The sequence below is a fragment of the Condylostylus longicornis genome, unplaced genomic scaffold (genome assembly GCF_029603195.1).
Source record: "Condylostylus longicornis isolate FDR11 unplaced genomic scaffold, ASM2960319v2 ptg000026l, whole genome shotgun sequence".
Taxonomy (NCBI): domain Eukaryota; kingdom Metazoa; phylum Arthropoda; class Insecta; order Diptera; family Dolichopodidae; genus Condylostylus; species Condylostylus longicornis.
This window is the reverse complement of record NW_026577995.1, coordinates 2,110,954-2,137,729: the sequence shown is the minus strand read 5'-3', so window position 1 is coordinate 2,137,729 and position 26,776 is coordinate 2,110,954. Positions and strand designations below refer to the sequence as shown.

At 27.9% G+C, this 26,776-nt stretch overlaps 4 protein-coding genes across 4 annotated transcripts; 2 read left to right on the top strand and 2 right to left on the bottom strand.

The window, feature by feature from the left end:
- Positions 1-227: 227 nt before the first annotated feature.
- LOC129607093 (protein PF3D7_1417600) lies at positions 228-7,439 on the bottom strand. The gene is made up of 5 exons (XM_055517821.1): positions 6,065-7,439; positions 3,314-5,918; positions 2,730-3,223; positions 2,552-2,670; positions 228-2,497 (listed from the first exon to the last, which is right to left on the bottom strand). Exons 1-5 carry the CDS (start codon positions 6,614-6,616, stop codon positions 685-687), a joined length of 5,583 nt encoding a protein of 1,860 aa, XP_055373796.1. The 5' UTR covers positions 6,617-7,439; the 3' UTR covers positions 228-684.
- Positions 7,440-8,484: 1,045 nt separating this feature from the next.
- Positions 8,485-12,688, top strand: LOC129607060 (uncharacterized). Its single transcript, XM_055517765.1, has 5 exons — positions 8,485-9,859; positions 9,928-10,512; positions 10,574-10,706; positions 10,868-12,357; positions 12,427-12,688. Exons 1-5 carry the CDS (start codon positions 8,785-8,787, stop codon positions 12,561-12,563), a joined length of 3,420 nt encoding a protein of 1,139 aa, XP_055373740.1. The 5' UTR covers positions 8,485-8,784; the 3' UTR covers positions 12,564-12,688.
- A 1,245-nt stretch (positions 12,689-13,933) lies between these two features.
- On the top strand, positions 13,934-16,018 carry LOC129607128 (cleavage stimulation factor subunit 2 tau variant). The gene is made up of 5 exons (XM_055517871.1): positions 13,934-14,163; positions 14,225-14,303; positions 14,363-14,786; positions 14,840-15,100; positions 15,469-16,018. Exons 1-5 carry the CDS (start codon positions 14,106-14,108, stop codon positions 15,853-15,855), a joined length of 1,209 nt encoding a protein of 402 aa, XP_055373846.1. The 5' UTR covers positions 13,934-14,105; the 3' UTR covers positions 15,856-16,018.
- Positions 15,952-25,507, bottom strand: LOC129607037 (RING finger protein 17-like). The gene is made up of 12 exons (XM_055517729.1): positions 25,481-25,507; positions 24,910-25,113; positions 24,675-24,814; positions 24,036-24,608; positions 23,172-23,309; positions 22,918-23,101; positions 20,806-20,922; positions 20,585-20,744; positions 18,322-19,578; positions 17,044-18,224; positions 16,238-16,818; positions 15,952-15,958 (listed from the first exon to the last, which is right to left on the bottom strand). Exons 1-12 carry the CDS (start codon positions 25,505-25,507, stop codon positions 15,952-15,954), a joined length of 4,569 nt encoding a protein of 1,522 aa, XP_055373704.1.
- Positions 25,508-26,776: the final 1,269 nt, after the last annotated feature.

The following is a 26,776-nucleotide window of genomic DNA, read 5'->3' as shown; positions in this document are numbered from 1 at the left end:
AACAAAACAAATCGTTATTTTTTATCCACTTAGTATAATTGAAGATGATAAAAAATTATCTACCAAAAATCAAAATTAAAAATGTCAATATCAGTGATAACGATCCAAATAATTTCTGAATATATTTTACGATTTTTTTTCTGTTTCTAACCTTAGAACTCATTAAAAATTAAAACATTATTAAAATGTATATTAATAAGCTATGCACATAGGTTACATATATATATATATATTACGATATTTACATATATATATATATATATAGTTAATAAAAATCAAAATGAAAACTGAAATTTTTTTATAAAGTAAATAATTTTTTTACAAATCAAGAAAATAAATTTTAGAAAAAAGTTTAACAATCTGAACACTTTTTTTTACAATCCTCATTCTTATGAATTATTAAACAATAAAAATCTTCTTTATTATTTTGTCCATAGTCGATATATACTAATAAAGGGGGAATTTTAAAAGCAACTAAACATGTTATTTTTAATATTTCAAACAAATTTCAACTTTTTATCAGTTGAGCCATGAAATTCGTGGTTATTTTATTTTTCTATATAATGTCTGCATTGAGAAGAAATTAATATAAATTTTTTTTTATTGAAAGCATTAATTGGAAATATAGCTTAATTTTTATAACTTTCAAAGTATTGCTTTTATAAATACACCCGGCATTTATATTTAAGCTTCGGAGGTAAAAGGATCACGAGAATGATGTATTTTTAGATGTTTGTTATGATTTGTTTTTGTTGTTGAACTTTTGCCACAAATGGTACACAAAAACGGTCTTTCACCAGTATGTATACGACGATGCTCTATTAAATAATAATGTCTATGAAAAAGTTTTCCACATAAATCACAACTGAATTTCTTTTGTCCGTGATGTTCACGTCTATGTCTTAAATAATTATATTTACGTATAAATTTACATCCGCAATATTCACAAGTGTATGGGCGAATTTGTTTGTGAGCGTTCATATGATTTTTATAATCAATTTCACGTACAAAAGCTTTTGTACAATGCTCACATTTAAAAGGTTTTGCGGTACGATTTGCATGCACCCAACTATGTATTTTTAAATTCCATTTTGTACTAAATGATTTATTACAAATAGCACACTCGTGTTGAGTTTCCATTGAATGTGTAGCCATATGACTTTTAAGACTAGTTTTTGCATATATATTATTGCAAATTGGACATTCGGCTGGCTCATTGTAAGCAAATTTATCGGCATGTGCTAAACGAATATGACGTCGTAGACTATTAACGTGAATAAAACGATCGCAACACCAAAGACAACATTTCGGTTTTGGATCATGGGTTTCTTTATGCCAAATAAAACGAGCTTTTGTTGGTAAAACTTCGCCACAGTAACAAACATAATCTTTTTTTCTTATGCTCTTTTTGGTATGACACACTCTTTTATGTTGTGTTAAATTTGAATATCGTTTGAAAGATTTGCTGCATAAATTACAGTTTAAAGGTGTAATTCCTGTATGTATACGCATATGTTCTACTAATGCGCTCCTAATTACAAACTTTTTTTGGCAAATAGTACAACCGAAATCTTTCCATCCTAAATGACGTTTCAAATGAATTGAGAAATATGTCCAACGAGAAAATTTTTTACCACACGTAAAACATTCTGCTGGATGTTCCGATAAATGTTCATCAAAAAGTTTAACGCTAATAAAGTCTTGCTTACAAACCATGCAACAAAAAGATTTTGAATTAAAAAGATTCTGATCAATTTCTACATTACTGTTTTGTTTAAGAACACCTAAATTGAAATTCATTAATAAACGGTAAACATTTGTTCGTATTGAATCGTATTTAGTTCGCGGGTAATTAGCGGGAACTGTTGTTCTTGTTGCAACAACTGCCAAATCTGGTTTTTTATCATCACCATCAGGGATATCGATATCATCATTTCTGGTAGTGCTAACAACAGTAGTTTCTATTATTGGCTGCGAAGCTTCTGGAAATTCGTTTTCAGTTTTTATATATTGTGACGACAACACTAATGAAGTTACTGAATCATTGACGTCTGGCTTTGTATCATTATCGACAGCTAAATTAACATTGTCGCTTTGCTGATCTGTAATACTTACGATGTTATTTATAGTAGCAGATGTAACGGTAGATGATGGTGCTTCCCGAATCAGACGACGATTAACTCTTTTATATTGATGTATTGAAACCATATGATGATTTCTATCTTTTAATCGTACGAATACTACAGAACAATGGTCACATTGATAAGCTTTCTTTTTGGTTATTATTGCTCCGGATATTTGACCATTTTCCAAAGATGATGAAGCTGCATTATTATTTAAATTAACCGTATCTAAAATTGTCGTGGTAGCTGAAAACAATGTTGGCGCTTTTTTTCGTTTTTTTATTTTTTTAGATCCGGCAGGCTCGTTAACACATTCTGTTGATGTTCCTGGCAAAATAGGCTTAATATCTTTTTCTATGTCTGAATTTGTGGTCCTAAAAAATAAAATCTATTAGCATTTTTTGTTATTTTTACATTTTAGTACTTACACTTTAGATCGGATATTATTTAAATCATGTGGATTAAAGAATTCATCATGACTTAGGCTCCAACTTTCATGACTTACGTCATAAGGATTAGAATATTTGTATGTCAATTCATTATAAATCTAAAATAATAAAATTAAAATAATTTGCATTTGATTTTAATATTAAAGAACAAAATTACAGGTTGACTCCATGAGTTATCAATGTCACCATTACTTTCTTGCTCAGAAATCTCTCCTTTAGCAGGCATTTTTTCATCCGTTCGTATATTTAATTCTGTAATTAAATTATCTCTACTGTTATGAGTACTAATTGATGTAACAGTGTTTATGTTAAGAATTCCATTTGCTGTACTGCTCCCATTATTTCGAGTTTCTCCATCATTATTTTCAGTATGCTTGGTACATAGATCTAAATCTAAGTAACTGTTTTTTTCCTCTGATTCATTATCCTCGCGCGAAGTAAATATGGTAGGACCTACATAACGATTAAAAATTTGAATACCACCATTAACAGCGTTATCATCATTAACACCTGTTTTTGAGTAAACAGAGATCGAAGATGAAGCTGATGTGAGAGAATTTGTTGTTTTATCAATCATGTTACTATTACTAGAACTGTTCGAGTTAAAAATAATTTCGTGTTCACTGTTGTTGTTTTGATTAGTAGTTGCACCTAAAAATATGATTTAGTTTTAATTATTGAATAAATCATTGCTACTTTAATAACTTGTAACGATTTTAAACAAAGAAAAAGAAAATTTACCTGAAGTAAATGCACCACTTGAAAAATTCAAATTTGCTGTATTAGGTATTACAGTTGACGAGGCAGAGTACAAAAAACTGAATGGATAATCGCAATATGTATTCTGTTGTGTGTTGCTTTGATTATTTTGTATATCAATAACTAATTCAGCGTGTTCAATTTGCTGCTGTATTTGTTGTTTATTTGGTTGATGATCTGATGTGAATGATTCTGGGGTTTTTCCTGTTGACAAACCGCAGCTGACTGTTTGAAACTCATTATTCAAAAATTGTCCAGGAATTTGATTTGTTTGCTGAACGGCTACCTTCCTGTCACATTGTCTATCATCATCTATTTCCTCAATAATGAAAACCGTTTTTGTAATATTGCTTGTAGTGAAACTTAAATCACTTTTTTTTTCATTAACATTTCGGGATTCATTTTCCACACTACAATTATTAGTTTTGATAGACATAAAATTTTTGTCTTCGTCACAAAACTCATCATTTTGTATTATTTTTAAATCATTTAAACTTCCAATTTCTTGATTAGAAACTGATAAAGGCGATGAGGAAGAAGGAGATGAATATGATGACGATAACCCTAATGATGAAGTTGAAGGTGATGCAGACGGAATTTTTGTAGCATCTTGTATTTGCATTGGTTTCCCAATATCAGCAAAATCTGGTTCTTTTTCTATTTTCAAATTGAAATTTTCTGTTAGATTTTTTTCAACTGTTTCACAGGTATTGACCTCGTTCTCCAGTCCAGGTGCGCCAAATGATATGTCGTCTTCGTTTACTATTTGCTCCATCATATTATTAAGAGTAGTTTCATCAGAGTCATCTATATTTTTCTGCTTCATTCCTTTGTTTATACTTGGTATTAATATTGAATCTTCTGGCTTAACAGAATCATTCTCAATAGACTCATTTTCCGTTATGTCTATAATTTCTTGCGACTCGCCTTCTTTAACGAATGAAATTGGCGAAGGTGTAACGGGAGGTAAAGGATTTTTAAATTTTACTATCAATTTTTTAGGGTTTTTTCTGTAAACATTTTTCTTCACACATGAATTTTGCAATCGACTCTGAGAAGAACACGATGCTATTGGTTCATTTTCAATTTGAGATTTTTCGTTTAAATCTTTTTCCCTTTTGGGACTCTTTGATTTTTTGCTTGAAGATGGTATTTTGGATTCTAATTGTTTTTGGTTTACTGCTAAACGAATCACACTTGTTGCAATTATTTTCGTTGCGTTTTCCACTGATAAATTAGTTGAGGTACATTTTTGAGCAGTTTTTTTATCATTTAAGTTATTTAGTTCTTCTACTTCATCTACCTCACTGCTTGCGCTTGTTGAGGGTAAGGAATTACAGCTATACGATTTATCTGAATCTTCTTTTTTAATTGTATTAACTATTCCCGTCCAAAACTCTTCAGTGCTACATTTTTGGATATTTTCAACTATTTCAAGAGATTTATTCGCATCTAATTTTACATTGCTTAAAACTTTCACACCTTTAGAGATAAGTTTTCGTTTTGAAGAATTTAAACGTTGCTCATTTCCCTCATTATTTTTTGATTCGTTTTTGTGTTCAATTAAATCTGCGTTTTCATTTTCAAAGTTTTCCGAACTCTCAGTTTTGATATCATTTTCAGAAAATTTAGCACTTTTATTATTTTTTGACAGCTCATTGTTTTTATCATCACAACCATGTTCTTCACTTACTTCTTCATGAATATCATCGTCAGCTTCTTGTTTTTCATTGTTCATTTGAGCATTTTCTTCTAATATATGTTCATTTACAGATACAATACTTGGTGGTGATTGTATAACCTTTTCAATAACAGAAAATTCCCCATTATCTTTTTCAATACACTCTACTATATGACGTGGTGATTCTTGAACTAGAAAATCACCAGAATCTCTTTCTATATATTGTGCAGCAGGTGGAGTATCAGCAAAACGTAATACTGAAGAAGAATGCGATTGAGATTTGCTTGCTTGATGTGATTCATTTAAACTGTTTTCAGATGAGCGAATTGATGTAATCAAACAAATGGGCGATGGGGATCTAGGATTATTAACTTCCTTTTCCAAATTGACACCTTTTGGAAATTTAACAACTTCCTCATTTAAAGTGGTCTGACAATCTAAAGGTTGAGAATATGTGGAAAATTCAAAACAGGGCCCGTTACTTGTGGAAATGTCACTGTTTTGACCACGTTTTAAATGTGATGATGAGTTGTATGGTGGCGCAGGTAAAGATGAATTATTCACTGTTGATGATTGATGATGTTGCTTTGGTAATGAAAAGTCTAATGTTTCTTGATAATTGTTGGTGTTAGTATAGAAGTTAGTAGTCTGTTGGTTAACTATTGAGTACGAAGTAGATGAGTTACTTGATATTTGATAGCTATTATCGTTACTATTATTATTACTGTTATTAAAATTAGTGTTAATTGCATTACAATTGTTACTGTTATTATTACTATTCAATGATAAATTTGCTAAAGATTTTGTAGTATTTGTACGTGCAAAATTTTGAGATCGTAACTGGCTTATTGCTTGTCTATATTCTGGTGGAGGCGGCAATTGTTTTGTTTTAGAGTTAAATAAATGCTAAAATTAAATAGAAATTAAAATAAATTTATGAACGCCACAAACGAATAAAATGTAATTTTATTTTTCAAAAGTTATGTTATTAATTGATTTTTTTTTTCAAAGTAAAAAACTAAAAGAGAAAATAATTTTTTATAAATACTTACTTGCAAGTGGGAAGGGAAATTTATTGAGCTACTTTGGTTTCCCATATTACTATTTGCCTGTAACCCATGTGTTTCCTGCACTTGATATCCTGAACTATACGCTGAATTAGATTTATAATTCAAACTAGATGCATTACTGTGCACCCTGCTTGATGCGACGTCGTTAAAAGATGTTGAAATAACAGGTGTAGTTTGAATGTTAGAGCTAAAGTTGGAACTCGTAGTAAAATTGTTTAACGAAGATGAAGGACTTGAGCTATTGCCATTACTAGGTGAACGTATTTGCAAATTATTACTACTATGCAAAACTGTATTGGCAGATTGAAAGTTTTCATAGTTTGCGGAAGATGTGGCTGTAGATGGTGCAACAGGCGTTGTCGTTTTATTAGTAACATTATTTGTTAAAATGTCACCAGATGACAAGGATCCTGTAGCCAGAGATACCAAAGCTTTTATTACTTGTTCTTTAGGATGAGTTTCCAAATGTTCAGCCAAACTCATTCCCTTATGCAAATACAAGGTACAAACCGGACATGCAACCAAATCCATCATTTTGACAGTCTCTTTTTAATTTTTTCTAGTTACACTAATTTATAAATCTACTAGGAGTGTGAAGAATTACTAACTTAAATTAAATTTAATAAGTTGCATAAATTATCTATACTATACTTAATAAAACTCCTCCCCGTAGAAGTTTAAAATTATCAGCAAAAGATAATCACATACAACGCAAAACTTTTTATGGTCGTTTCTCGTAAATATATACACGAGAAATCGATACATAAACCAAAAACGTCACAAAAGTTCCATATTAGATTTTTAAAATCTTCAAAATGTTTTAGTATAAACACCTGAAATTGTTGAAAAATTGTTTTTTATTTATTATTAGTTCATGTTTATGCAATAACTTCTTATTTCCACTTTTAATTGAACTTCATATTAACGCCCAATTTTTTTTCCACAAACATATTTTTCAAATTAATTTCATCTTTGATATTTTTTTTTTGTTATAATTATTCTTTTAAATATAGCTTTTATTCTACACCATTTTTATTTTCATAGGTAGGTATAATGAAAATTATTTTTTGTTACTTTTTTCTTTTCCTGATAGGAATTTTCAGCTGCTCGATCGATTTACTACGGAATTATTCAATGACAAAAAAAAAACAACAAAAGCTCTTAAGTCCTCTTACTTCTGTAAGAAATTTTATCACTTCTATGTAACATAGTTGCAAATTTTTTACTTCTCACTTTTAATTACTTATTGTAAAATAAGTTTTTACACTTTTTAGGTTTAACACTATCCCAAATATTACAAAATAATAAATTTAAAATAATCTCAATGCAGACATTTTATTTCATTTAATGACTTCTATTGAGAGTGCTGCCGTATTAAATTTCCTTTAAAAGTCTGAAGTATGTTGTCCCCAGTAGCGTTTTTTGGGGATAAATTGGGTTTTTATTAATGTCAAAGTCAAATTTGGTTAACCCTCTTGTGTTACTATATTATTTTATTTTTGACACAGCACAAAAATTTTTATTTAAGTTAAAAAAAAATATTTTCGAAACGAATCACGTGTTAAAACATCTTCACAAATTTGGTAACATATGTGTTACAACCCGGAAATATATTCTTTTGCCAAAACGGATTAAGGTTATTAAACAAAATTAGTTAATTAATGTACATTAAGAGATGCCACAATTCGACGATTTTGAATAAAAACGTAAATGTTTTTTAAAGTAAAACGTTTTTTTACTTTTTTGTTATGTCACTGATAATTTTTAACACGTTAATTTTCCATTTTTTAAAACTAATATTTAAGTTCCAATTACTCAGACAGTAATATTCAAACTTACAGTATTCAAACTTTTCTTGAGTTACCAAAACTAAACATTTCACACCAATGCACGTAAATTATACGTTACTTTTTGTTTGTACATGGAAACAGTATTTCTGATTGACAACAATCGATCGTGTGTTTTCGGAGGTATTTTGGCTTTTTAACATTTGAAATGTCTTCTTTTAATAAATTGACATTTGAACAAACCAAAGCTGTATGAAAAAAAAATTGTTTTACAAAAAAAATTAAAGTTCATATACGAAAAAGGTGTTTCCATTTACAAACTACGAATGTAGTTTGAACATGTAAATGTAAATTGAAAAACCAAAATTTTATCCCGTTAACTTTTCGGACTACTTCGATTTATAGATTATGTTAACTACTTATCTTAATTCTAAATACCATTTTTTTACTTATTTTTTGACATATTTCATGAAAATCTTGCTCATTAATATTTTTGGAAGTGCCAAAGCCTTTTCTCTCACTCATTCCCAGTAAACTTAAACAACTATATTATGACTGTCAGGGCTGACATTTTTTGATTTCTACATTTAGTTCTGACACTGACAGTACGTAATTTTCAGATTAGTTTTGCTTTGGTAAATTTATAAAATAAATTAAAAAGTGTTGGTGCAGTGACTAAAAAAAAGCAGCAAATTTTTATTGTCTAGTATTTTTTAAAAATAATTGATAAAAATACTGTATATTTAATTGCACTCAAACGCTAGAAAAATAAACGTTTTTCATTGCGTGTTAAATGAAGGTCTCAAGCTTATTGCAAAATCAAGGATAATTGTTGCTATAAATTTTTTTTTCTTGTGTTTGAATACATATAAGAAGGGCATAATAAAGTACGATATAGAATTTGAAAACTAGAACATGACCCGACGATGCACTATAGAAGGTTGTAACTCTAGATCTGACAAACCAGAACATAGAGGAGTAACGTTTCATTCATTTCCATTTGATTCCAAAACAAGGGATATATGGATTGTAAATTGTAAAATTCCCGCAGATAAAAATATAACGAAAAGCGTTGCAGTGTGTTCAAGGCATTTCAGAAGGGCAGATTTTACAGCAGTTAAAGGAGGGAAATATACTTTAAAACCAGGAAGCGCTCCAACAATTTTTCCTTGGGGTAAAATAGATCATGTCAGAAATGATAACGAAACGAAAGGATCAGATCTAAAGAATGTTGCAAACACATTGGGGTCATCAGAATCGGAAGAATCTAAAACTTTTGAAACTAAAGTTGAAGGTGTTAAGAGCTCTAAAAGAGTAAAGTCAGATGACGAATTATTTTCAAAAGATAATCCTAAAAAAATTCCCAAACTGGAAGCTGAAAATAAATCTCCATCAACGAATTCAAATTCAAAAATCCCAAAAAAAGAATCGCTAAATTTTGTGCCTGGAGTAGTAGTAGAAGCTCAAGATTTTGACGGAGTTTGGCATATGGCTAAAGTAGACGAAGTGGATAATATTGAGAGGGAAGTATTGCTAAAATTTGAAGGAAAAGAAGGAAAAGGGTATAGTAAAAGAGGAACTGAAGAATGGATTCCAATGAACAGCAGACGTTTAAGACCTTATGTCGATAAAAGTAACAAACCAGAACAATTTTTCATAGCTGGCGAAAGAATTATGGCACGGTGGAGTGGTGCTAGAAAATTCCCGGCAACAATTTCTAAAGTTTTAGATAATGGCACCTACGATGTTGTTTTTGACGATGGTTTTGTAAAAGTTGTAAAAGGTGCACATATTTCAAAAATTAGGCAAAATAAGACAGCAGTTGCTTCTAGCGCTTTATCGCCCAAAACCAACGAACAACAACCCGAGCCAAAAATTTCTACTACACCATCTACAAAGTCTGCATCAAGTTCTCTATCAGGACTGGGGAAAAATTCAAAAACAAATAAAAAATTTTGGCCCTTAATTTCCAAAGAATCATTAAATTTGGGTAGGTATCTACCTATAAAAATTTTACTAAAAACTTTTCCAATTCATTTCGATATTTTTTTTTTTTAGATGAACTTAATCTTCCACATATACCTGAAGATGGAGAATGGTGCTGTCATTGGGTGAATGATCAACCAATTGGTAAAGAAGGTTTTTTAATGGTAGGCGATCACAAAAAACCGACCGTTATAGTTGATGATTGGCGGCTTCCATCCGGATGGATAAAACATATGTATCAAAGGTCAAATGTTTTAGGAAAATGGGATGTTATCTTGGTCAGTCCTCAAGGAAAACGATTTCGATCCAAAGCAGATTTGAAACAGTTTATAGAAGAACAAGGACAAATATATAATCCAGATGTGTACGATTTTAGTATACATAGAAGAAGAGCTAAAGATATAAATGCATATGTCTATACAAAAGATTACAAACCACCTCCTGCCATACCTAAAGAGGCCGCATATGCAAATGTTAAACCTATAGAAGGTGGACTTCCATCTTTATTGCCGCCACCTCTTAATTCAACAGTGTTGTCAGCTTTGACTTCAATAGAAAATGAAATTCAACAAACAGGCACATCACCTGCGCATCAAGCAAAAAGTTCAGGAACTGAAGATAGTAACGCTGGTATTCTGAAATTAGAGGATGGATGGGGTAATAATTTTTCGTTGCAAAATTTGATTTACCTAATTTATTTGAAATTTATCTTTCTTAGTTTATGTTGGTGGGCTAAAAGTTCAGATAATAGAAAATTTATTTAGATGTCCAGAGCAAAATTGTAACAAGAACTTTAGAAAAGAGAATCACTTACAAATACATGTAAAACATTACCACCATGAACTAGCAAAGTAAGTTTATCAAAATATTACACAATTAACCCGTAAACTGTAATTTTGTGATTTAATTAAATATCTTCTTTTACTTTGTTTATTAAAAACCACACTCATTTATGTGACTAGGCAAAAAAAAAAACAAAAAAATTAGGTAATATCTTTTTCTAATTTTTTAGGTTACTTGGAGTTTGCCCTAACATGCAAGAATTAGCTCTCAAACGTACTCTTGGTGAGCCGACAGAAGATCATTTACCAAAAAACCATTTGCCTAATGCACAATTCTTTGCTAAAGTTCACCAACAGGAGATTCAAGCGAAAAATCAACGCATACAAAAAACTTCATTTGCTAGTAATTCATTTACAACTTCACAAAGACTAAACTCTCCCACATCAATGACAAGTTATCAGCAAAATATAAATGTTCCAATATTACCGCCAGAAAAGTTGACTTCAGATCCCCCTAGCACTTCTGTGTTGGATTGTGCATCTTTGTCTCCAGTTCAAATAAGTAGTATGACAGATCAAAATCTTTTGCATCCGACTGGAGACGATTTGAAGGATATTGAAAACAAAATTTCATTGGAATTATCTACAACTGCCAGTGCAGAAACCTCTATTAAATCATCTACGGTTCTTCATACGCCGAAAACACTTTCCTTGTCTAAAAACAAAAAAAATATAGCGCGAAAATCTAACCGACAAAGAACTGCCAAAAAATTTTTAAACACCAGTTTAAAAGCCACCGTTTGCCCGTTACTTGATTCCACTATCAATCAGACTACTACCAACTTATCACCGAGGTTTAATGATTTCGAAGAAACACGCCATTCTTTCAATGCAACACCAGAAATTTCTAAAGTACCTTCGACGACGTTAAAAAAAACTAAAAATCTTCAGAATTTGTCTGTAAATGAATCTATCGATGGGAATAGTCATACTACTGGAGATTTTCCAGACCAAAGTCAAAGTCCACAATATGTTCGTGAAAATGGTGAATTAATAAAAATTGTTAAAATGCGTCAAGAGGAGATAATAAATTGCTTATGTTCATATACCGAAGAAGATGGTTTAATGATACAGTGCGAATTATGCTTATGCTGGCAGCATGGAATCTGCAATGGAATCGAAAAAGAAAAACAAGTCCCTGAAAAATATATTTGTTATATATGTAAAAATCCTCAAAGAGGTCGAGAAAGTATGAAGTATATTCACGATCAAGACTGGCTGTATGAAGGTAAATTACCCGTAGCGAATTACCATGCAAACTCTCCATCAGAAAAAGAAACTTTCGAATTATTAAAAAAATCCCACACTCTTACTGGAAATCTTTTGGAAACCAAAAAATTTTTACATAGCTTAAAAGTAAAAATGAATGTAGCAGCTAACAAGGATCATCCTAAAATGTACTTATGGGCAAAAAAATGGGAAGAAGATAATATAGCCAAAGACAAAATTGTTAATAAAGATTCAGATACTAAAGTTTTAGATGAGAAGAATAAGGACAAAAAAGAAGACATAAAGTTAATTGAAAAGGTTCAGCCCACTATCCCACAACCTGAGGCACCAATAGAGCCAGTTGAGTGTCAATACCGGTTATTGGAACATATAAAAATGCAACAGCAAAAAGTTAAAGAACGTTTAGATAGCATTGAGCAACAAGTTTCAGGTATGCATATAAATATTTGTTTGTTTTCTAACATCCAAAATAAAAATGGCACAAAAATTTTTCTTTTAGAAATTGAAATGTTTGACGGTGACCAGGAAATGGATGACTCTAAAATACGCGAAATGCTTTCATTAATGATTAAAGATCTAACGGTAATGAACAAAATTTCCAAAATCAATACGGTTCCAAAAACCTATGCTTATTAAACCAGCTGACATCGCAAATTTGAAAAAATGCAATTTTTGGTTTTGCTATTTCTTTTTTTAATTTCTAATTCTGTTCAAAATAAAATTGATCTTATCACTTTAATAAACAAAATTATTTAATTTTTCTTAATATCTTTCTTTCCAAAATAAGAGAAAAAACTGCATAAATAGAAATCAAAGTGCAAAATCTTCATTTAACAAGGAAAAGTTATGCAAGTAATTAGACATTAAAACCAAAACAGTTAGTTGAAATTCATTTTATTGCAATACATAACATAATACATAGTATCAGTAATAACATTTGCATTTTATTTTTAGGCTTTCAGAGCCTGATCGTGCATCTCCCTATTTTACTCACGAATGAGAAGAAAATGAGTAATTATCTTACATTTGTATAATGTAATTTTCGAGTGAGAAGAATTTTCCTATACTAAAACTTTCTTTTGAAGAGAAAAAAATTTATTCACTTTTCTTGTGAAGTTTAAGTGAAGATATGCAAAAATAAAATTGAAAAAATGAGCAATCTTATTGGAAAATGAAATATTTATTAGAAAAACGCATACCGTAACTTCAGAATTGAAGCAATACTGCATTGCTACACAATTCAGCAATAACAACTGATAAGCTGAATTTTGTATTAAGTCCGTATTGGTGCAATTTTGAAGTCAAGGTTACTTTAACTTTTCTTTCCATCGAATTAATCAAACAAAAAAATTATAACTTAATATAATTTTAATTTTTCATTATCTCACGAAAATTTTCATATTGTCTCTGATCAAAGTGTGGTCGCGATACCCCGTTTGGGAGTCGCTGTTCTAAACCATAAATCTTGCGCTTATGCAAACAATTATTTATCTATGTAATTCGAGTTTTCACTGAAATTTGTTTGAAGTTAAATTACAAATGTACATAAATATCAAAAATTTTGTTAAAATATTGAAATTTTGATTAAAAATTGGAATAAATACATACATTTTTCGGTTTTTCTTTCAAAGTTTTAATTGTGTTTTAATTGTAACGAAACATTTACATGTCAATCAAAGATTGACAAATTGGGATTGATTAAGATTGATGAAAATTTTCATTTACATTTCAATTAATTTTTGTCAATCTTTCTATATGCAACTTTAAATTCAAAAACTTAAAAAGTTATCCCTTCACTATCAAAAATCCATCTATCCAGGCTACGAAAATATAGAGTACATACTTTATAAATTTGTATGAAAATCACAAGAGATGTTTAATTAAAATCACACATCTGATTTGATTTGATGAAAATTGTAGTAAAATTTCTAGAACTTAGAAAAAACGGTAGTTCAGTTGTTATTTTATTTTGACATTTGTCAATATGAAAAAGTGACTTACTGGCTTTGAATTGACCGCACATAATTGTAATTTGTTAATTGTAATATTGAAAAATAATTGCTTCAGGTTAAAGCGGTTAACCAATATATATAATATCAATTTTAGTATATTAGTTTTTTGAGAACATTAAAGGATTTTACTAATTTTAGATTGAAAGAGGTCAAATAGTAGACCAAAATGACGGAAAAGAATAATGAACAAAGTATCATGGATAAATCCATGAGATCGGTTTTTGGTAAATATGTGCATGTATATTATTGTTTTTGTAGTTAGTTCTAACTTTTAAAATGATTTAGTGGGAAATATTCCATATGAAGCGACTGAGGAAAAGTTGAAAGAAATTTTTAGTGAAGTTGGACCGGTTATTTCATTAAAGTAAAAGATTTTTATGTATTTACATATCTATTAAATTTAATATGAGTATACTCCGGTAGGCTGGTTTTTGACCGTGAAAGTGGAAAACCGAAAGGATATGGTTTTTGTGAATATAAAGATCAAGAAACAGCTCTTAGTGCTATGCGAAATTTAAATGGGTATGAAATTGGCGGAAGGACGTTAAGAGTTGATAATGCATGTACAGAAAAATCGCGTATGGAAATGCAACAATTACTGCAAGGTCCACAAGTTGAAAACCCGTACGGTGAGCATTGTGAACCAGAATTGGCGCCAGAAAATATAACTAAAACTGTAGCATCTTTACCTCCTGAACAAATGTATGAATTAATGAAACAAATGAAGACTTGTATTCAAAATAACCCTAGTGAAACTCGTCAAATGCTTCTATTAAATCCTCAATTAGCATATGCTCTTTTACAAGCCATGGTCGTTATGCGAATAGTAGATCCACAAACTGCTTTGGTAAAAAAGCTTTTTTATCAGTTTTCAATATTTAATCTTGTTTTTGTTTTCAGTCTATGTTGTTTAAAGCTAACCAAATGCCACCTGTTTTAATTAATAATCCTGTAACTGGGCAACCACAAATGTCTGGCCCGCCACAACCAGCTATAGTTCCAGCGCCAACTATAACTTCCACTAATACTCCAACCTTTGGGTCAGCGTCAGGTGATATTGATTTACGAAGTGTTGATCCACGCAATGTTGATCCTAGACAATTAGATCCTAGAATTGGAGGAATAGATCCGCGTATAACTAGAAACTTAGATCAAGATATGGTAGGCAATATAAATAATCGTATTGTTCAAGAGTTTGAAAAAAATTTATTCTTATCGTTGAAAATTTTTTATTATTTTTTTATAAACGGGATAGAAGTCAATTAAAATTTAATTTAAATATTTTTTTCACATTATGATCACGTGGCTTCAAAAATATTTTAATATTAAAAAGAAATACATACATATGAATAGGTAAAAATAAAGTTTTTAGTGCACAAAATTCGATATTATTTAATCATTTTAAAAATTTATAAAGATTTTGTGATTGTTATAAAAATTCACTTAATCGACTTAATGTACTATCTTTCACGTTTAAAATATTCAATGTTTTATATGCTTGTTGAATTGAAAATAAACTTTATTTTTAGCGTGGAATATCCACAAATCCAGCTCCGGTTCCTCCTCCTATAAATAATCCAGATCCAAGGACACAAAGAGCTATACCACCTGTTCAACCCGCGCAGCCAACAAGTCATTCAGCATTTCCAAACGATCCAAGACAATCAAGATCTGATCCACGTCTCAGGGGGACTGGAACTAATCAAACTTCGCAGCCATTACAGCAAGGACCGTTATCATCACAGAATCGGTTACCTTCTAATGGTATACCAAGTGATGCTTCTGATCATGAAAAAGCTGCTTTAATAATGCAGGTTTTGCAATTGTCTGATGAACAAATTGGTCAGTTACCTCCAGAACAACGCCAAAGTATTTTGGTCTTGAAAGAGCAAATAGCTAAAAGTACCCAGCGTTAAATACGTATTTTAATTATTTCAATACCTATTACTATTTTTACGTGTGAAGTGTTCGAATTAAAAATTTTGATAAACTAAGAAAGAGTTTCTTGTTATTTACTCACTATTTTTTGGATTGATTTAAATTATAAAACTTAATAAAATATATGAAAAATTTTTTTCAAAAGGGAAAGACGGATTTTTTTAATAATACATAGTTTTTATTATTTGAAAAGGGATTAACATAAACATGTTTCATACAAAACACAAGAATTCAAGCGAAAAAAAAAATGGAACAAAACTAAAAAATAAAAATGTGAAAATATCCAATATAAAAATATTTAAAATAGTATAAAATTGAATTTTTAAAAATTAATTATTCAAAAATATTTTTTTATCGTACAAGTCTTTTAAAATTGAACTTCTGTTGTTGTTTGATACAAAAAATTGTACCTCTGGAATTTTTCCTAGTTTAATAACTTCTACGAAAATTTTTTTACCATTTAAAGTTTCACTTAGAATTGATTTTATGTCAGATTCTCTCCATCTTGGGTTCGGTTTAATTTTACGCAATTGAACGGGTAATATCCGCAAAGGATAGTTCATGAATTCATTGGGGCATTTTCTGATATTTGAAAATGGAACACAGTCCGTGTTAAAATAGTCAACGTATAATACTTCTGCTTTATTTAATGTGGGGTGTATTTCTTTAATAATGCTGCGATAATACATACCATCTTCATTAAACAGAGCTAAACATGGCTTTTTAGGTTCTATATCAATCATATTACTTCTTGAACTTTTTACAAATGCTTGAATCCGTTTCATCATGTCTATATATTGTTTTTGGAGATCAGCAATAACCGGTGATATAAAGAATTTAGTTAAATTATCAATGTAATACACCTCACAATAAAATTCTTTCAAACCGTAAGGCAACTGATAATACTTAAAATTTTCCATACCATCAAAACGCGGAACAACCTGTAACCAAAAAAAAATTAATATTTTAGTACGTGTTCTTCATTCAACATTTTGATATTCATGTACATATATTATATAAATTAAATACATATGTACATAATGTACTTATATATATTATGAATTTTGAAAATAAAAATTTATATATTTTGAATTGTAATTACATTTTAAAATTTCAGAAAGTTGTTAAATTTTATAAAAAGGTAAAATATTGATTTTAAGTCTTACTGTTGAGGTATCTATTGGATCAAAAGGTTCCATGGAGGAAAGGTCGTTGTCTTTTTCGTCTGATAATAGTGATACGGATTCTTCGGCTTTGTAAGGGTTGGTTATTGGACGATCTTTTTCACTCCAAGATTGAAATGTGCAGTCGAAATCAACCTCATCTGCAGAAAATGATGTTGATTTTGACTTAGATATAACAGATGCACAAAATTTGTTAAGTTCCTCCTTTTGAAATATTTCTTTGTATTCAAAAAAATCTTTTTTATTTATGTTTGAAATTAATTTCTGTTTATTAAGCCATACTTCAGCTTCATCTTCTGAAGAAGAATTTGATTTGGTGTTTGCTATTAAATTGGTACTATTATTACTAGAATATTTTGTGTCGTAATCATCGTACTTTACGATATTGCTGTTAGCTTCCTCAATATTTTCAATACCTTTGTTATTGTCCAAGTATTTTAGAAAAGTGCAAGAATTGTCACTTTCCTTCGTAGAATTTTCAGGTAAATTAGACTGTATTCGCCTAGCTAAATTTTGTTCAATCAAGTATTCGGATAGATCCAATGCATCAATTTTAATTGAACACTGCTTTGTTGATGTTTCCTTTTTGGTAGTTTTGACGGTAACACAACATAGTTTTGTCACAATTAATATATGCATTAAGTCCAAGGTATCTTTTGTCCATTTTCCATCCAAAGCATTTGGTTCAATACCATAAAGCTCATATTTAACTGCTAGTCGTGGAGTTTTTTTGAAGCAAGTTTTCCTTATTATTTCATCTTTGTTACATTCTTCAACATTACCGTAATCAACAAAGCAAACTTGAATTACATCATTGGATACAGAAATTATTTCGGCTCGATAATATAGTGAATCACCATGATATCGGGCGATACAAGCCTCACCAGGTTGAAAATCTGTTATTTCATTGTTTGTATTAATGTGATTTTTAAATTTCTTGTTAAGATATTTTTTTATTTTTTCTAAAAGACTTTCTTTTGTAGCATCATGAAGATAGATGCACCCATTGTAATCTACGTACGTTGGGTATGCGGTGAATAAGGTTTTGTCAATAGAGCATTGTGGCCAAATTTCGCAGCTATCATCATTATCAGAGAAATCGCTATTTTCTAATTCACTCTCACTTTCTGTAACAGTTTCAGTTTGTTTCATTTCATTAGATTCTGAAAATAAAAATTAATTAAAGTTTTGCATTGGCTTAGAAAAATAAAGATTTTTTTTTTATTTCAACCAATAAACAACAAATTTCGTCTAAAATACCTTTTTCAATTTGGAGGTCAACACTTTTCATTATTTGTTCCAAATCTTCTATTTCATTTTGATTGATCACGTCAGTAAGTTTCATAATTTGTTTATCTCGATCAAATCTTTCAACTAACTGAGCAAAGCCTAAACTATGTAAAGTTTTATTAATGTTAACATATTTATATATTGTCGGTGAAAGAGCATCCGATACTTCAGTACAAAAACCCCATAAAATTACGGGAATGGAATTGTTGACGTTTTCCCCTTGAACGGTTGCATAAAGCTTTTCATATTTAGAAATATAGGATTTTAACTGATCTTTGGCAGCTTTCGACCATATACCTGTTCCTCCCGTTGGTTTTACACATGCTAAATGACATTTTGTTGTAGCATTACAAATACGAGCATCACAAGATCGTATTGGAGATAATTGTTCATTACATATATTTTCAATTTTTTTCCCGTGGTCTCTTAGATAAACTGTATAAGAAATATTTCTTTTGTCTGAAGTTTTGCATTCTTTGATATCTATAATATTACCACGATACCATTCTTTCACTGTTGTTTCAGATAAACATAAAAATACTAAGCAATTATCATTAATTTTCCAGTTATATTTTATTTGATATTCTGGATTTTCGCTTAGAATTTGTTCTTGATACTTTTGTAAAAATTTATGAAGTTTAATAATGCCATCGCAAAATTTTTCAAGCTGAATATAGAATTCACCAGGTGATTCTATATGGGTAACAATAATTTCTTCACGTTGAAAATTTGATGAATTTTGATTTAGAGATACTGAACCTCCTGCAGTTAATGATCCTTCTGGGTTTATGGTTGTTTTTATATTTTTTGAAATTTTTTCTTTTAAGTTATCTTTTTCCTTAGAAAATGAGACTAGGGACTTAGTTTTAAATGTTGTAACATCTACTGATTCAGGACCAGTTGATATTGCATGTTTATATTCGACTAATAAAGCATTAACATTCATTTCACGTTGTTTTTGTATTATTTTAAGTGTAACAGAGTGGTTTTTTTGATTAATGGTATGAATTAATATTTTTAAATTTGAATGTTTCATAATCCTTTGAAAATCGACCAAAGCTTCTGAGGTCCAGTACAAGTTATTCGATTGGAATGGTTCAATATCAATTAAACTACACCTAAACGAGTATTCGTTGATAATACAATGAGATTTTTCCAAAAAACTTAATTGTGTGTAACGAACTGTTTCTGATCGCCCTTCATCAACAAGAAAGACATCCACATCGCCTAAAAATTTGAAAATAAAATAAACAAACAAGTATAAATTTTAAAGTTCTAATTGTAGCGTCCTTTATTTTTAGTATCTAAAATTTTTTTGTGTAGTCTGGTGTAGGACAAATAAAACAATGTTCTTTTAACTTTTCACCAACGTTTCGATTTAATTTTAAATCTTCATCAGGGCTAAAAATAATATTTATATGATAATAATGCTTTTACAATATGTCATACATTTCTTATATGTATACTTACATTAAGTTATTGAACAAATTTTAATTTGATTTTAACATAATTAATTAACTCAATAGCTTCCATAAACTAATTTAATAAAATTTTTTAAAATCGTCAATTAATATTTTAATAAATAACATATATATAAATAAATAAATAAAATAAATTAACACAAAATTGTAAATGGGACAAAAAACTAGACTCTTACAAAAACTTAAACTATAATAAAAAAATATCACAAATCAGCTGTTTATTGTTTTCATCTATTGTTCGCTCTACAATTACAATTTTGTGTTAATTTATTTTATTTATTTATTTATATATATGTTATTTATTAAAATATTAATTGACGATTTTAAAAAATTTTATTAAATTAGTTTATGGAAGCTATTGAGTTAATTAATTATGTTAAAATCAAATTAAAATTTGTTCAATAACTTAATGTAAGTATACATATAAGAAATGTATGACATATTGTAAAAGCATTATTATCATATAAATATTATTTTTAGCCCTGATGAAGATTTAAAATTAAATCGAAACGTTGGTGAAAAGTTAAAAGAACATTGTTTTATTTGTCCTACACCAGACTACACAAAAAAATTTTAGATATAAATTTTAATTTTTTTAATATTTACACAAATAAATAATTAAATCATAATTCGTGGTATATGTATAAATAATTCAAAAAGAAATTAAAATATAAATTTTCTGTTCCCTATTAAAGCTTTATTACATTAACAAATAATTTTGATCGATTACATTAAAAAAATATTTATCTTACATTTTTCATGAACATTAATAACTTTGCATCTGTACCAGTTCTCATTAATTTCGACAGCACATTGCATATTTTTTCTAGGGCAGTATATCATCTTAAAATTTTTACTATAATTTTCTTTAAGTTCCAACTTCAAGTTTTCCATTTCTTTTGTAGATTCATGCTAAATATAATAAAGACCTATTTTATTAATTCAATATAGAAATGCATATTTATTTTCTCACTTGAGCAACATAAAATTCTGATGGAGAAATCACATTTAATGGTCTTATTTTTATTTCTGCTAACTCAGTCACATTTATTGGATAAAAGCTTCGATTCAGTGGTGCTATCAGCTCTTTCTATTTATTAAAATATATAATGTGTCATATCATTAATATCATTGTTATATAATATAACAATGATATTTTTGTTACACTTTTAAATTAATTGTACGAGCTTTAATATATGTACATATATTTGTTTCAAAATATAATGATAATTTTATTATTATGTAATTCCAATAGATTCAGTAGACGTTCATAATAACTAACTTTAATTGTTTTTGTAAAACGAAAAATTCAAATTCAGGAAACACTATTTCACTAATAACTATTTAATAGTGAGAATCGGGAAACATAATTAACACTTAAAATATAAATAAAAAATATTATCAATATTGTATTTATTTTGTTACATATTTGACAAATAAGAATAAATTCATTTGTCAGGCTTATTATAATAATTTATGCTAGCATATATGCAACAACAATGAAATAAATTCAAAAAGTTTGAATTTTGTAATTTTTGCAATCAGGATTTTTAGGAATAAACGATGAAAAATATCCATTAGCATGTAAAATCACAGAGCTTTGTATTGTTAGTTAAATATCACAATGTATTAAGAACAAAAGAAAAAGTAGAAAAATTTTTTTTCTAGATGATCACTTATAAGAGCCTGTAATTTTAACAGCTTTTAGACACTACTTTAATTTGTATGTATGTACGTAATATAATATATATGTACGTATCCAAGAAAATAAATCGCTTTCAATTCAGGATCATTTCTTCAAATTTAAAATTTGAAATTTAAAGAGTTAATAAAAGAACTTAAAAATATAATTGGAATATCTATGTATTTACATATGTATATTGAATTCTAAAATACATATGTACATAATTTTGTCAAAAAGGGCCTGAAAGGCTTTATTTTTAATTCACGTCATAACAATGTCTATAAATTATTAATTTAAACATATCTTGAAGATATTTTAAGTTATTTGAAAAATTATTTTTAAAATTTATTATTTAGCATAATAAATATTTTATAATCCATTCTTAATATATATATATATATAAAGAATTCGGTAAATACAAATAAATAGCATAAATACATAATTATATAGCGTATAGTTATGTATAAATTTAAGAAAAAAAAAAAATATCCAAAAATTTATTCCAATAAACAAAATCTGAGCGACATTTATTTGTTAACATATTGATAATAAATAGGTAATCAAACAAATCATCCGAGAACTACTATACTAGTATTTAATAAGATTGATTTAGAGACGGTGTTTGATTTCATATTAAATTGAATTCGGTGTAAGTTTTCAATAGGAATAGTGTTTTTATGACAATTAAGTTTTGTTCTTTTTTTTTTTGTTTGATAATTGATTAGTAAAACTTGTTCAACACGCGAACTTATACATGTATAATTGAATATGTATATATTTACATTATGTATATGTATACTAAGATTTTTATTACTATTTTATTACTATCATCGTTTTATTTTTTGTTGTTGTTTTTTTTTTTAAATCAACAAAATGTTTGTGGTTTAATTTTTATGAATATTTTAAAAATTTAATAATAGAAAATGATGTCGAAACGCGCAACTTCACAGAAAATAATAAAAAAAATAAACAAATTGTGGGTGATTCGACACAAAAAAAAAGTGCTAAATTAAATCTACATTTTCTTTGACTATATTAAAATGTTTGATTAAACAATATTGATAATTGTTGATAATCCATAATGTAAAATTGAATCAAAATATAAGATAATTTTGATTATTCTTTGAAAACAAGTTTTGTTACTTGAAAATTATAGAAATTCATTATCATCTTGTGTGAAATTTCCTTACTGTGATTACGCGTGTTATTATAATTTTTGAACAGCTAATATTTTTTTAATTTATTATCTAATTAGAATTGTATATAGTTTTTAGTTAATTCTTCTAGTAAAGAGTTATGCTAGAATATTAAGTATTATGGATAGAATATTAAGTAGTATGTATGCCCATTAACAAATTTTTAAAACAAAATTTACTTTTAGGAAACATAAATTCGATTTACCATCTTGTAATTATTATAATATCTCACGGTATTCGCTAATTCCTTGTTATCAATATAAATTTCTTCAGCTATATCTGTAAATATTAAGGCATTTCTAAATGAAGTAGGATAATTATCTTTTGAGATAAGATCCACATAAAGAACATCTTTGTCTTTTTTGAGAATAGCAACAAAAATAAGTTTTCTAGAAAAAAAAACAAGAAATATTCAATAAAAAAGGAGAGAAAAATTTTTTTTTTTGTTTTTGAGAATACTTTAGTAACAAATTCTTAGCCAGGACTTTAGCTTCATCACTCCACTCTTTTTCAGATTCTTTTTGTTTGATCCCGAATATTGAACATTTTTCAGCTCCTGCTTCCTTCGATTGTAATGCTTTTGACATGACAATTATTCTAAAAATATATAATTTTTATGTTACAGAAATTATTAAATATTTATATATATTTATATTTATATTTATTTGTCGATCGCTAATTTGTTTCTGAAAATTTCACATTAATACTATTAAATTTCATTGTTGTAGAAGAATGATAATCAAGAAACCGAGACTATTGGACGATCATTACATGATTTAATGATATGAAATGGTGGCGCTTATTACAAGCAAATATGATTCAAGTTTTATGAAATTTGTAGATAAAGTACCTAATTACATATATTATGTTGCTATAATTAGGATAACTTTATCAATAAGACGAAAATATAGATGTATATTTAAGGTATTAAATTTAAATAAACGATACTAATCTTAAAATAAGTCTGTATGACCCTAAAAAAAGTTTCGCTTTCGAGCTTATACAAAATGTTTCGGAAATTGATCAAAGAAACATCCTTGAAATTATTGCCCCATATATGAGTATTAACCCGAAGCCTTAAGAGCTATATTTATGTATTTAAATTTAAAATTAAAAAGTCTTGACAGAGAAAGCGAAAGCATTAATTTTTATAAATGAACGTATTTGTAAAAAAAATACAAAAAACTTAACGTTAGTTAGAAACCTAACGTTAAGTTGGGCGCCAATCTTTCCTTATAAATATCTTGAATCTCAAATAACATGATATAAAAATTAAATAAAATTAAATAAAATTACAAAAACTAAAAAATGACATTGACTTACTGCTGTTTAGTTGCAAAAACGGTTTCTCCGGTATCGATAAGTAGTACACGATAAGTTTGTGATTTGACTTCTTCTAAAATTTTTCCACGTTCCCAAACATTTGATTTTGTTTTAATTAAATATAAATGATTTATATTAATTTTATTGGGAGTTTCGGCAATTTTTGCATCCTTTGTACATTCAGCATTCAAAAGATTTTCAGTTAAAGAATATGAATCAAATTGAACATAAAAATGTAATGGATCATTAAAATGTGATACTTTCGCTTTTTGAATTTTTATTCGAGATTCTTTATTATTAGATTTTTGTGGTATTGACAATTTTGTATTATCGGTGACCATATCTAATATTTTTTCATCAGGAAAATCATATTTTTGATTAAATTTTTGACCTCGTCTAATTATACTTGACATTAATGGATTTTCAGTCTCATCTAAAAGTGTTTCATTCTTTTTGAATTCAAAATTTTTTGATGCCATTTGCATAAATTTATTTGATTCTTCAGTTTCTTTTATTACTTTATAAGGGCAAAATTCTTTAAGTAATTTTTCCAAATCTTCATTTTCTATTATCCTAAAATTTTTTTTTGTAAAATTAATTTTAATATTCTGTTTTGTTTTTTAAATAAATAAAATATACTCAAATGGATTTTTCGCAAGTTTTGGAAATAATGGTGGTGTTGCCACACATTCTAAATATTTTTTTGTTGAATCGGCCAACTTTTTTAAATGAACTTTTTTTGCTTCCATAACTGAACTTTGCAATGACAGAATCATACTCTGAAAATAAGAAATTAATTATACTTAAGCTGACTTTTTTTAAGTATACAATAAACAATTAATATATACATATGTACATATATATATGTAGCTACCTCAAAATTTTTTATATTATTAGTTATTTGGTTTTCTATTGAGCTAATATTATTCTTGAATTTAATGTCATCCTGTTTTATATATAGTAATGTATTTCGTTCAGAAGTTTGCAATATATTATGCAACTTGCTAAAATATTGTGAGATTTTAGAAACAGTTTTCATACAATATTCTTCATGTTTTTGAATAAGTTCGTTTTTTTCCTAAAATGAAAATAAAAACAAAAAATAAATTAGTTTTCCTTTTTTTATAGAAAATTTAAACTATGACACAAAAAAGAATGGATTTCGTTGACTTTCCAAAATTTTTAATAAAATGTGTTCGAAAAATAATTTGAAGTTATCATGAAAATTGTTAATTTCACTATAATTTCACATAAATGCGCTACTGTTTTAAATTATTTGACAGTTGCGACTTCACTTTTATTTACAAATATTTTAGTGAGATTTTGTTATGACACAAAGAGAATTTTGTTGTACCGACTAACGAAAACGCAGTTCCACCGACCTTAAGCTGTGAAACAACATTCCCAAAACAAATTCATGAACAAAAACATATTAACACACTTGCCTTAAGAGCACGCCTTTGCTCGAACATGATTTCAAGATGTTACTTGTGAGATTAACCCACCTCAGAATATTGATGAAGTTTTTAATTGCATGTTAAAATTTTTTTGGCCTTAATTTTCGTATTTTGCTTAGACGTAGTTTTTATTTGAATTTATATAATTAAATATCTGATTGTAGTTTTTAACTCAACAAATTCTTAAAATACTTTAAATTTCACTCAATTTATTCCTAAAATATCATATTTTTCGTGCTTTCTTAATTTTATCACATCGTATAAATTTTTCGATTAAATTACACTATTATTATTTAAATTTATGATTATCTTATTTAATCGAATACGATTACCTAATTCTCGATTTTTTGCAGAATCGAAAACGGAAAAAAAAAAAGAAATGGTACTCAGATAACATTTGATAAGGTTTTTTTTTTATAAACCAATTTATTTTGTTTTTTCTTTGAGTTTAGGAAAAGACACTTCCAATTCCAATAATTATATAATTCATAACTTAATCGAACCCCCAATTGATTTTTGAAAATTGAAATTAACATGTTTGGATATACATTCATATTTTATTATAATAAGGAGCGGCTTTATTAATATTTAAAGTATTTTTAATTAAATTATGCACTTAAATTACAGAGAAATTTTTTAAATATAAATTTGAAAATTTTATATTTATTTTTTAATACGCAATAAAAAAGAGTTTATTAAATAATAATAAAAGAGAATTTCATACAGAAAATTGGTGTTAAATTAATAGCACTTGTTGTACAACTTGCATAATTTGCATGACAATTTAATTATTAAAATAAACAAAAGTATTAAGGTGTAAATTGTTAAAAATTAAAAAAAAAATGTGGTCTAATAATTTACTAATTATTCTGTAATTTAAATACTTCATGGCACAGAATCTAAACGAGCTTAACATTGAACTAAAATTTTTTTATTTTATAATCATAGTAAGGGACTTTTAATAATTCATGGAGTGAAATTCATAAATTAAATTTTTTCACACAATATACTAACAAATCTGCAGAAACTGAAGATTTTACTTCTGCAGATTTGTAACATTCTGCAGTCGATTCCCATCATTTTCATTATGCTGTAGTTATAAAAAGAAACTTAAGAATTTCTTTAGAACTTTAAGTACTACTATAATTTTCAAATATGCCATTTTTGCAGATATTAACAAAGCGCATTCGATCCAAATTGAATTATCGAAAATCTTCTAAATCAGAATTAAATGTCAAGAACTTAAAATTTTTAAACTTCATATTAGATTCAAATTAATTTTTT